A 12,110-nucleotide genomic window follows, 5' to 3' on the forward strand; every position below is an offset into this window, starting at 1 on the left:
GCTTGTGTACAGATAAGTCAAAATATATTACATATATTTTTAATCAATATATTTTATATACAAGCGCAGGTCTACATAAACAAATACCCCACCTCATTTTCTGCCACCTTTCCCTGGGCACCAGGCTCCAGGGCAGATGTGGAGGGAGGCAGCACAGCATCTCGTGGGGATCCATAGGAGTTCATCAACAGAAGCATCTTAGCACAAGTTAAACACATCCCTTAAAAGCAAAGCAAGTGCCAAAGCACCAGTCTGGGCTCCCAAACCTTCCTGCTCTCTCTCCCCTGGGGCAGCCCCAGCACATGAGGCAGGCAGGGACAGCCACCACACTGCCAAAGAGACCCTGAGCACAGAGCTCACTCTTGAGTCACTGCAGAGACCTGAGAGGTTTCAGCCATCCTTACACAATTGCTTCATGCATTCACTTATTAGCTGAAGTTCAAGCTCTCCCATTACATTAACAAACTGACTGCGTGCTCCAATCGATCTCAAGGCACCTCCTGGTCCCTGTTAGCTCCTGGCACTCATCAGGATGCACACATCTCACCAGGAATCTTGTTAGGAAGTAATTGTCAACAGCAAAATGCTCCCAGGTTGCAGCACTGCACACAGACAGAACAAGTGGCTTCAGCCCAAGGGGACAGTCCTGCCTTTCCTAAGCTGTTGCTGCTTACATAAAAAAAAAAAAGAAGAAAGAAACAGGACATGCCTGGACCTTTCTAAGGCTACCAGGATGCAAGTTTTGTGCTAAATACAGCTATACAACTCACTAGGTCATGGACACCAACAACCTCCCATTTCCAATTAACAGCAGCAGTCATTCTCTGGTAACATTAACACATCTCTAGGAGGTATTTCACATACCTGTAAGGCAGGACAAAACATCTCTCCATCTGCTCAGCCTGGGAAGGCCAACACCCTGACATCTCTCCCAAGAGCTCTGTAAAAAAAGGGTGTTTTCCTTTGATCAGAATTTCTGAGCTGGTTTGAAATATGTAGCAGCTGAGAGCTCCCAGTTAAATGTCTGAGGAAGAGATGCTAAACATTTCTCAGGGCTAGAAAAAAAGAGAGAACCAGAACTAAAACAGGATGAGGGGCAGCAGAGGTGTCCAGATCATGGCTGCCACCCATAAAAGCTACAAGCCAGTTTCCTTAGGAGTTCTTTGCCAATGTATTAGATCCAACAACATAAGGAAAATGGTCACTTGAAATTTCAAAAGTCTCCAGTCTCTCTTAGCCTTCTTTCAAGTCCAAAGCCCCTGTCCTGCTACATCCATGGTCTCTTTGCTCCCACAGAGGAGGTGAATCCCCCCAGAGCCTGCAACAGGCAGCACAGAGCTGCCTCTGCTGTAATCCCAGCTAGAGCCTGCTTGTCCCAGGGCATCAGCACACTCCAAACACCCCCAGCCCTGCACCCCCAGCCCCACTTTGCACCCACACACTGCCCAGGCTGTGGGGCAGCCCCTTGGGGACAGCTCAGAGCACCACTGCTCCCCAGCCAGTCCAGCATCCTGGACACAACACAGGCCTGGCAGCTTCTGGATAAATTTAGTTCCATGTAGAAGAACTTTACTTTTGGCCTTTGTCATCCTGTAACAGGGATAAGAAATCTGCAATTCTTCCACAATCTCAAGGGCTGGAACAGGTATTGGAGAAGAATTAAAGATTTCTTTAATTTGCTGTGCTTACCCACTCTTTCCTTCTCATATACTTGAGCACTCCCAGCATTGCTTGGCCTCAGGCTGCATTCAGCAGAAGGCTTTAGGTGCTCATTAATTAATGCTTAATTTGTGTGGGCCTTTGCTTACAATTCTTATGCAAATCCTTATCAAATCGTGTTCTGTTTTCAGCTGAGCTGGATCCAAGCCCTAAAAGAGGAAAGACAAATTGTGCAGGTAATAAAGCCTTTCTTGTCCTCAGAGGCTTTGCAGTAACCTTGGGTCATGTGTACTACAAGTATAAATTTAGAGGAGAAATAAAGAGTGCCTTAATGATTGAGTCTTGCAGAATGTACAAGAGCTGTTGTTGGAAAGCAACTACCAATAAACACTCACTGATTGTTGGTTATTAATGTAATGTCTTTATATAAATGCTTCTTCCACTAGAAAGAAGATAGATCTTTACCAGAGGAGAAAAAATTAGCTTTTTCTGTATAATTTAATCACTGTGTATGTTGCCTGGTACTAACACAGCATTTGATAAAGCCACATCTAGTATGATCTGTTTTTAATTTGTACTCTTTATTACAGTTTGTTGTAGCTGCCTAATTAAAATTTGTCAGGAAGTAATCAGCCTTATTTCTGCAGTGAGATCAGTTTAATAAGAAAGCAATTTTGCAATTTGGTTTTATTAATTAATTAGGCAAAACCCTATGTAAACCACATAGTGGTGTATAAACCCAGGGATGCCATGACAGCAGCTACAGTGTCCCAAGAAAAAAGGAATATTTACCTGTGGATATTCTATCCCCAGTGTGGTTTTTGACCCTGCCAGCTTCAGAGAAAGAAGCTGTCATATCATACTTAACCTGAATGTGCCTGCTAGTGCACATTCTTCAAACAAACCTCAAAAGAGTATTATGTGGGGATGGAGGCAGAAGAACTAGATCAAGAAAAATTCACCAGCAAATGCAGGACATGGGTCAGCATCTGTACATGGACTTCCTTCAACAGTCCCAGGTGTCAAAGTAAAGATGTCAAAGTGAACAAATCTCACTCTCCTGGGAAAGTAAACCAAAGAAAGAGTGGGAAGACTGTCTGGGCAACCACTGGAGCAGGAGGAAGGGTCTCAGGGTTGGGTTGTAGATTTTTCTGCTTGTCCCTGCTCTAAGAATATTCGGACTGCCCAGCTTCATTTCCAAACTCAAGCAACTGGCATCCACCAGTCAAAGCTGCCCTTCCAGAGAGCTCCTTTTTCAGTTGTAACATTCACTAATGCTTAACAAGGCTTCCAGTCACCACATGCAGCAAAACAAGACTCAGCAAAATCAGCTCCCTGATGCTTGTTCTCCTTTGCTCCAGTGATGCTTGAGTGCCCAGAGGCCAACCAGCCTCTGTGTGGGAGAGTTTGTGGGAGTGGAAGAGACCCTGGTATCCTGTACATCGTTTATTGATCATTTCAGGACAGTCAGTTTTGCCCACTGATGAGCTGCTGCATCTGTTTGGGCTGCTGGTTTTACTGGAGGAGTGGAAACATGATGTCCCTCCACCTGAGGGGTCCTGCCCTCTCCCTGATTCCAGCAGCAGCTTCCCAGGAGCATGTGCCATGTTTGTGTTTCTCTACACATCAAGATCCAGAAGGTAGCAAGCAGCCAAGAAAGCAGGATCATAGGAAGGGGAGCAAAAGGAAGAGGAAATCACAACTGGAAATTGGTGCCTTGGTTCCAGGGGTGGTGCCATGGATGTCAGAAATGTGAGGGCTCACAGTGCTATGAGTGAGAGACACCTTGGGCATTGGGGTCCTGCCTGCACAGAGGCCCTCAGGGCTCCAGGTGCTGTTTGAGACTCAGGAGATCTTTGACAAACAATCACACACTCATTTTTCATAAGCCCAAATTTGCATTTTGGCCCAGAGACTGTTGAACAGTATTTGCAGGTTACCTTTGCTGGATGAGGACTCAGTTCTAGGGATGTAAACTCTTATAGAGGGGGGAGGAAATAGCAGGTGAGCAAAGAGAGGAGACAGCTTCACTGAAACCTTGTAAACACTGCAGTAAAAGTCAATGCAGGATTAAAAACTGTCAATTCACAAAGCCATAAACCACTGCCTCTTCTACATCTATATTACCTGACTGAGCTTGAAACAAAGAGATTTTATTTTTTCAAGAGACGTTTCAGAGCACTCCTTTGAGGCTCACAAATTATCACACTTTGCAGAGAATACAGTTCTGGGACAAAGCTTTTCCTCTGCTCTGTGTGAGCTCCTAAGGAGTTGTACCACATAGCATCTTTCCAACACTCCTGGAGAAGGTTTTCCTGCCATGTAGCCACAATTAAACTACTTTCTCTGCAGACTACAAGGCAAAATTCTACCTCTCTCTGCAGAGATCTCCTACAACAACCACTTGAGTGGATGAGGCTGCTGAGAAGCTTTCATGGGAAGGACACGTGGCAGCACTGAGGTGGGGTGTGCATCACACAGGTACTGTCAAAGTGTGTGCACTCAGGATGAGTTTAAACTTACATGAAAAAGTTACACAACACTTCCTCTGAGGGACGAAGAGACAAGGAAAATGTCTGAGACTGCAGGGCTCCCTCAGGATCCAGACTCCAGTGCCCCAGATATGAGGTCTCACTGAAGGTACAGTAATAGCAAGACTGTTAAAATGTACTTTTCTTCCCTGAAAGACTTATAAAAAAATGTACATACAGTGTGCATGGCCCTGGGCTCCCAGAAGAAAGTTCAGCATGCAAAGCCCTGCCCTGACTCACCTCCTCAAAGGCAGTGCACTGGGATGGAGAGTTCCCCTGCAATCTGCAGTGCCCCTCAGAGATTAACTAAAGCCAGATTTTAAAAACTTTCTAAATTCAGCAGGCCAAAGAGTTAAGGCCAGACACAAAGTAAGAAGTCATGGGGAGAAGCTGTAGGTGTGCTAATTAAAGTATGAGAGTGACCCTGCCTTCCTGAGCTGGTATTTGGAAATGGAAGCTGAAGATCTGAGGCTGAAATTCTCCCTCATTTCTCCTCTGGCAGTCATCTGAAAGCTCATGGAACTGCAGAGATGATTCAGACTTTTCAGAACAGAACTTAAAGCTTAGATCCAAGGTCTACAGAAGCTCCCAAGGTTCACACCTGAGCACTCTCAGGGCACAAATCTCAACACAGCCCCAAGCACAGGGTCAGGTCTTGACTGCCTGCTCTTCATGCACTTGCACTTCTGAGGGTATCAGATGTGACAGGATGTTCCCACTTGCTGAGGCAGAGGAGCCTGCAGATTTCATCAGCTCAGCTGCTGCTCACCTCTCAGCACTCGCTGGGCTCTGCTCTGAGAAATCAATGATGAACTCTTTGCTTCCAACAGGAGTAAACCAGGAACAAAACAAAGCACAACAGGAGCCTTTTAAGCAAGCTCACAGGCAGCTCCCTGAGGATGCAGCCAGACATGCTGTCTGCACCAGATCAGCTTCAAAGCAATAGCTGAGAGTGCTCAGGGCAGCCACAAATAGTCTGAGTTATAAAAGAGCATTTTCCATAGTCAAGGTGCAAACTTCTGCCTGCTCGTAACTACAGGAAGGTGCTGGGGCTCTTCCAAGTATTTCCTTCTGCTTTCAGCATCAGGTGGAACTTACGAGGACTGATGCAGATCAAGCCCTGCACATCCCATTCACTTTGTTCAGAAACTCTTGCAGAAACCATCACAGTGCCCCAGCTGCTGTGAGGAGCCCAGTGCAGGCTGGAATCCAGCTCCAGCTCTGCTACGTGTGCTCACAAGGCATTTGGGTTATTGGTGCCTCTGATTCCCTCCCTACCATTTGAATATCTTTGCTATTGAATTGTTCAGAAATTGCTCCTTTGAATTTTCACTGTGCTTAGCACAAGGGGCCTTTGATCCAAGCCAGGGACTCAGGATGTTGCTCACAAGGCACTGAATTGGGATAAAAAGAGTTTGCACATGATGACAGAGTGATTTGATCTGATAAAAGACTCTTAAGTAATTTGTTCAAGTCATGCAAGATTTAGAAACATTTCAGCAATAGCAAAAACTCTGCTAAAACCTTAGAAATTTCAAAGAGCTTTTTCTTAATTGGCTTCACAATATTTTTTCCTTTCAGTCTCTTTTTTTTTTTTTGTGAGAGAGGGATATTAGGAAATTTATGCTTCCAGTATCACCAGTGGCTCCCAAGCAATCTATTCAGGGCTGAGCTGTGTTTTCTTTGCCTGAGTAATGGGAAACCTGCCTAGAGACTCACATTCAGTCCATCTTCCTACCCCAGAGAAGGAGCATCAGCTGATATTTTAGGCTTTCACAAATCTGGGCAAAAAACAAGGGGTCAGGGAAAGAGACTGAGTAACACCAGGGCCAGTATCAGTGTTAAACTGTGATACCAAGGTGGGTGATCTCACCCCTGGGAGGCTTGATGGGCACCCCATGGGAGCAGTGATCCTCAGAGCACTGGGATGTGCTGGAGGGACGTGTCCCTGAGCACACAGACAGACACAAATGCTGTGTGCTGGCTTTGGCCCCTCTTGCCCCTGGCTGGATGCTGCCTGTTCTTGCAACCCACCACCACAGAAGGGGCTTTGCTGTAAGAGGTTTTATTTGTAGTGGGACCAGTTGTGAATGTTCAGCCTCCAGACAAGGCTGTGTCCTGGCTGAGGTCCAAACCCAGCACCTTACCTGCTGAGCTTCATTTCAAAACCCACCATATCCATTTACATTTCTTCTCTCAGCTCCATCTCACACTGCAGAGTCCTTCTTTCTCCCAACAATTGGCTGCTGGTCTTCTACTGTAGTATTTCCTTCACAACAAAATCCATTACAAAACATTGTCTTAGCTCCTGAAAACACTAAGAGGTTTTTATATCAAAGAGTTAAATCTCATTACTCAGCTGGCATTAATTTCCCTCTTTTAACACTAGAGGGTTTGATCCCTTCCTGTTAAAAATTCATGCACCAAAGCTAAATTATTATTTTCTTCTCCTTTCCAGCTAAGGAAGAAGGAAAATTTTAAAAGGGTCCAACATTTTTCTGGCTCATTCATCCTGGTAGAGTCTTATTGAATCCTTACAGAGGCTGTTCTGATCCTGGGGTGTGACTGCTTTTTGTGTCCCACAGGGATGTCACAGTAGCATAAATGTTGGCTCTGAGCCAGGACTTTGTAGATAGGAATTGAATCAAATATTAGGATGATGAGCATTTAATACTGAGGCTCTGGCCCTAATCAACATCCCTCAGTTCCAACACAAATAATTTATTGACTACCCTTTTTTCCACCATCCCTGGTCTGGACCACCTCTTATCTGGTTTCTGCTTTCGACAATTTCATGGAACAGCAGATTCAGCTGCCTGGCATGTTTGGGTCATTCCTCTGCTCATACACTGCCAAGGATGCCCTGCAAATTCTGGACTTGAAATTCCTTCCATTGTGATCTCTAAGAACAGTTGGAGGAGGAAATAGAAGTAAACAAATGCTCCCTTCAGCAGAGTTTATGGTGGGAACCACACAGACTAAAATCAATTTTTACCTGGGGCAGCAGCAGATTTGTGGTCATTGGCCATTGTGAAACCAGGACTGGTAATGACCTGGGAGTGCCCAGGGAGCTGGGCAGCCCTGCCCCGAGGGATGGGGCTGCACATTTTGGCAGCTGTGTCTCCATCTTCTCCCACACTATCTCAGGGAGGGATGGAGAGGTCTGGGGGAGCATGGGCTGCCTGTCCCTGGCATTAAACTGGGCTGGGGGTGCCCCCAGATGTTGACTGGTCCTGGACCCAGCAGGAGCCAGACACTCCCTCCCCAAAGCACAGATTAGGGGACACAACTCCCTGAGCACCAACCACTCTCCAAGAGAGGAGTAAGTTCAGCCAGGTTTGGACACAACTTTATTCCATTTACAAGGGAGCAGCACAGGGTATCCAGGCACACAGTGGTATCTCTGTGTGTAGCTCACTCATGCTTTCCTCAAATGTTTCCAGGCCATTTCTTCTTTAAAATCACAGATCATTTCGTGGTTTTCACATTTTTGATCTCCTGCAGCAGGTCAGACATTAGAGTGAGACTGACTAACAAGATCATGAAATCTTCAAAATTAATTTTGCTCTCTGACTCCTCATCCAAGGAAGAAATTATTTCCTGGTATTTTGGTTTGTTTTCTTGACCCTATGGAGGATTTTAAATTAAAAAAAAAAAAAAAAAAAGAAAGAAAGAAAGCGAGCATGAAATTCCTTTTTTATTGCATCATTAAGGGGGAAAAAAAGACATATACCTATGTAAATATTAATTTTATTTTTCCATTCAGATTGTTAAGTCCACATTCCTATATTCATATTAGTTTTTCAAAAGGTATCCAAAGAAATTCAAACAGAAATATTATTGCAATCGGGCAGGAGAACAAGCAGTCCTCAAAGTTTCCATCAGAATCCAGAATATATCTTTTAAAAGACACCTAATCATGACTGAAAATCTGACAATGATGATGATTTAGCTGGTAACTGCTAGGAAAAAAAGGGAGCCCTGTGTCTTGATAAAACTGGGAGGAAGAAACAACCAACCGACCGATCATTTTAAATTTAATATTCAAATATATACAAATACATATTGTGAAGGTCTCAGGAAGTGTTGATTTTACAGGCATTACTTTAGTACTGCTACTCTTGGTGCTCTTGGGCATTCCTGTTTGAATGGATTATTAAAATTCTGTAATGTATCTATTATTTATATTTCTTTATTAAAAAAAACATGTTAGAGTTTCAGAGTAGTTTTTTTAGCTTAATAATTTCCAAACTATCTCAGGATCCCCAGCTTAATTACTTCCAGTGGTATTTTCAATTCTTTTTCAATAAAGTGCCTGGTTTCTAACTTGGTGCCAATTTCCCCTCCCCAACCAGTCATGTGATTCTGATATTTTTGAAAGTAAAGGTATTACCTCTTTAATTTACTTTTTTGAGCTTTTGTATTAGTCCTATATAGCTTTTCCTACCACTTGGTAATTTTTAATTTTTTTTAATTTTTTTTTTTTTTTTTAAATTTAGGGATGGGAAAAAAGCCCTGCAGGAAGTTTACAGCCACAAGTGCTGCTATGGTGGTTTTTCACCACACCCAGCCAGGTGAGTCAGGGTTTTCTGTTCCTGTCTCCCAGATCCCCACCAGTGAGTGCAGTGAGCACAGCCCTGTGGCACAGGGCTGGCCCTCAGTGCCAGCTCAGTGCTCTGGCAAACCACCAAACACCTCATTAAATGCCATGGGTTTCTTCTGTTCAGAAATCCAGCCTTTTGTCATGATCTAAGGGTTTTAATTTGGTTGTTTTTTTTTTTTTTTTCTTTAAAAAATCCAAGCACATCAGCTGTGATTTATTGCTGTCCCCCTCCTTTGGCCCTGTGTTAGACACAGGCTCAACATAAAGTCACAGAACATGTTTGTACCAAGTCCCTAAAGCCTCACTTGGGACTAGCCCATGGACTGATACCTGCCAAGCTGAGCTGTCATTCCTGCACCCAAGGTGCCCAGCCAGGGCTGTCCCAGTGCCACCCACTCAGCAGATCCCCTCACCTGTATGAAATTCCCAAACTGGGACTGCAGTAAGCTCTTGGTTTCAGCTTTGCTGAGCTTGCTCTCTTGGTCAGCATAGTTGTTATACACCAAGGCTGCTGTAGCAAAAGCCTTTTCAAGGTCTGAGCCTTTTCTTAGAGCTGGAGGGAGGAAAAGTTTATTCAAAAAAAAAAAAAAAAAAGCTTTTGAGATATAATTGAAAGAAATTGTTAGAACCATCCTGGGTAGGTGGAAATCTGTGTAGTTTCATTAAAGTTAATGAGACTGAAACTGTTTATACCCACAGAGGATCTGGCCCAGATTTTATTTGGAGTGGGCCAGCAACATGCCTCATATCCCATGCAATCACACCCTGAAGGAAGCTTTTCTTCAGACTGGGGCTGTGACACAGCAGGGGCTTGAGACCCATCTGGGCTACCCTGACCCTGCCACACCGTGGGGACAGGCATGGTGACCATCTCCTGGATGCACCTGGATTCCCAGAGACCTGCATCAGGGAAATCCTGGCCCATTTGGAAGCCTGGCTGCACAGGAACATCTGTGTCTGAGCATCAGCGCTGCATCCAGCGTTATGGCATTCTTGGGATTTGGGATTTCATTCCCCCGACTCGTGCATGACTCTGCATGCTCACAAGCCTCTGTTAGCAGAGGTTCCACAGATGATTTATGTTGGGATTTTTTAGGAAAAGGCAAGCACAAGAGATGTGACAACACTGGAGCACATGGCACAGGGACCCATGACACCCTCTTGACTTGCATCAGCTGAGGATCTGCACAGCCCCTGCAAGCCCTGTGGCATTGCCAGAACCTTCTGTGTGTGGGCTGTGAAAGACCTGAACCCCTGAGGGCAATGAAGGAGTCCCCTTACCTTTTATTTGATTTACCTTTTATTGACGCCAGTTGCTTGGCTATGGGTACGCTGGTGGTGAGAAAGCAGAGAGGCACAATTATCACTCGGTAAATTGTGTTGGGTGTTTCATTTCTCCATGAATGAGCTTGCTCATTTCTGTTTTATTTAATCACCCAGGAACTCAGGGCTTCCCAAGGGAGAGTGTCTTTCCTTCACAGTGGAAAGGAAAATGGCCTCTACAAGCAGCACAAGAACATACAGCTTCTAATCCCTCACCCAAGTGAACAGCCTGGAGTAGTTACTAAAGCTGATTATTAATTTTAAGTGAGGGACATTGCAACACACTTCATGTAATTTCTTCATGAGCATGAAAGATGTCCCAGAGGTTTCTCAGTTTTATACCCATTCCCAGGAAAGTAGAGAGGGATCTGCCATCCCCTCCTCAATGCTGTCAGTTTGGAGCAGGCACACAGCTTTTATTTCCAGCAGGACTCACATTTGTGAGAAGCCCCTCCCTGCTTTCAATCAATACCCCAAACCTGCTTACCTTGTGCTGAATTGCTAGAAACTAATTACAGAGTACATGATAGAGACAAACACACCCAGATAATGAGTTCCAAGACAAATGGCAGATCACCCAGATGCCAGAACAAAGCCATGACTTACCCCTTGGGCATGCCTGCAGCAGCTGTGGGGCTTTTTTTGGTGGAAGCAGGAGCTGGCTGGCTGACTGAGTACTGCTTGGTACTGGGAACACTTGTTCTGCAGCCACACATCTCCAGGCCAGGCTGTTTGTGATCTCCAGGCAACTGAGTAATAGCAAGCAGGTGGATTGAGGCTCTGCCCCGTGGAAGCAGCCTGCTTGTAGCCATGCCTATCAATAATGCAAACACTGCCTGGGAGCCCTGGAGCCAGTTAAATACACCAGTCTACAGCAGCCCCTGGAAGGCACTGCTGGGCTGGCAAGGAGTGGGGCTTGTATTTTACAGGGGAATTTGACAGAAACCAGCCAAACTCATAAAGGAACCTGGATCCTCTTAGACCTGTGGGGATGTAACTGCATCAGGAATAACTTCAACGCTGCAGCCATTCATCTATACAAATTATAATTGTAATGAGAAACTTTCCTGGTGTGGGATAATGCAACTTGCCCCAAGCTATAAAATGAGTTATTCCTACATCCAGAGTTGGAACCCAAGTGTTTCCTATTGCCTGATCCAGCATTTACCCTAGGTGAGCACACTCCTACTCTAATATTTATCCCATTTCCCTATCACAGTGCAAAGAGACCTGCTCTGCCTCCAAACCACTTCCAAAAGCAGCATCCAGCACGGAGCCTCTGCTGTGGTTCCCAGCCCAAGAGAGAGCGCCTGCTTCCAAAAGCAGCACGGAGCCATATGGCAGAGCAGTCGCACATTAGCAGAACTGGAAGGGCTCCAATGAACTTTGTTATTTATTGGCATGGATATGGCTATTAGAAAACACAGCTTGTCACACTGCCTATCTCCATGCACGGGCTCCTCTCTGCGGATCCCTTGCCCAGAGGTGTCTAGACAGGATAACTTCAACTTCAAAGACCAAGCAGCCACTTTAATTCCAGGGTGGTCTGTTAATAGGTAGTGACTTCAACTACCTCATCCAGGTGATCATTCCTGGTGAAAGGATACAATACTGATGCTAAAACTATCCATGATGAGACTTTATGTAACGGGACACACAAAGGAGACTGCAACAGATGGCCTAGAGAATTAAAATGTTTTCCTCATTTAGTAGAAGCTAAATTACTGAAGGCTAATGAATAAGGATGTTCACCACCTTACCGTTCCTGGATTTTAATTATCTTAAAAAGCATGAGAAAAGAGAACCTTTAATTTTCCATCTAAGAGTGTCATTACTCAAACAATTCAGAGCCTTTTTCTGAGAGGTTTAAGCTGTCTTAGATCTCTGGTGCATTCTTTAGGACTGGCTCATGAATAAAACAGAGCCTGTAATTGCAATGACGAAGCCAAAACACATATAATCAATGCTCATTATTCCATCAATTAACACACTAA

General features: G+C 44.7%; 1 protein-coding gene across 1 annotated transcript; it reads right to left on the reverse strand.

Moving 5' to 3' along the window:
- Nucleotides 1–7,550: 7,550 nt before the first annotated feature.
- SNTN (sentan, cilia apical structure protein) lies at nucleotides 7,551–11,052 on the reverse strand. Its single transcript, XM_033071739.1, has 4 exons — nucleotides 10,723–11,052; nucleotides 10,091–10,125; nucleotides 9,207–9,346; nucleotides 7,551–7,817 (listed from the first exon to the last, which is right to left on the reverse strand). Exons 1-4 carry the CDS (start codon nucleotides 10,926–10,928, stop codon nucleotides 7,659–7,661), a joined length of 540 nt encoding a protein of 179 aa, XP_032927630.1. The 5' UTR covers nucleotides 10,929–11,052; the 3' UTR covers nucleotides 7,551–7,658.
- Nucleotides 11,053–12,110: the final 1,058 nt, after the last annotated feature.

This window comes from Catharus ustulatus, chromosome 13 (assembly GCF_009819885.2).
Source record: "Catharus ustulatus isolate bCatUst1 chromosome 13, bCatUst1.pri.v2, whole genome shotgun sequence".
NCBI lineage: Eukaryota > Metazoa > Chordata > Aves > Passeriformes > Turdidae > Catharus > Catharus ustulatus.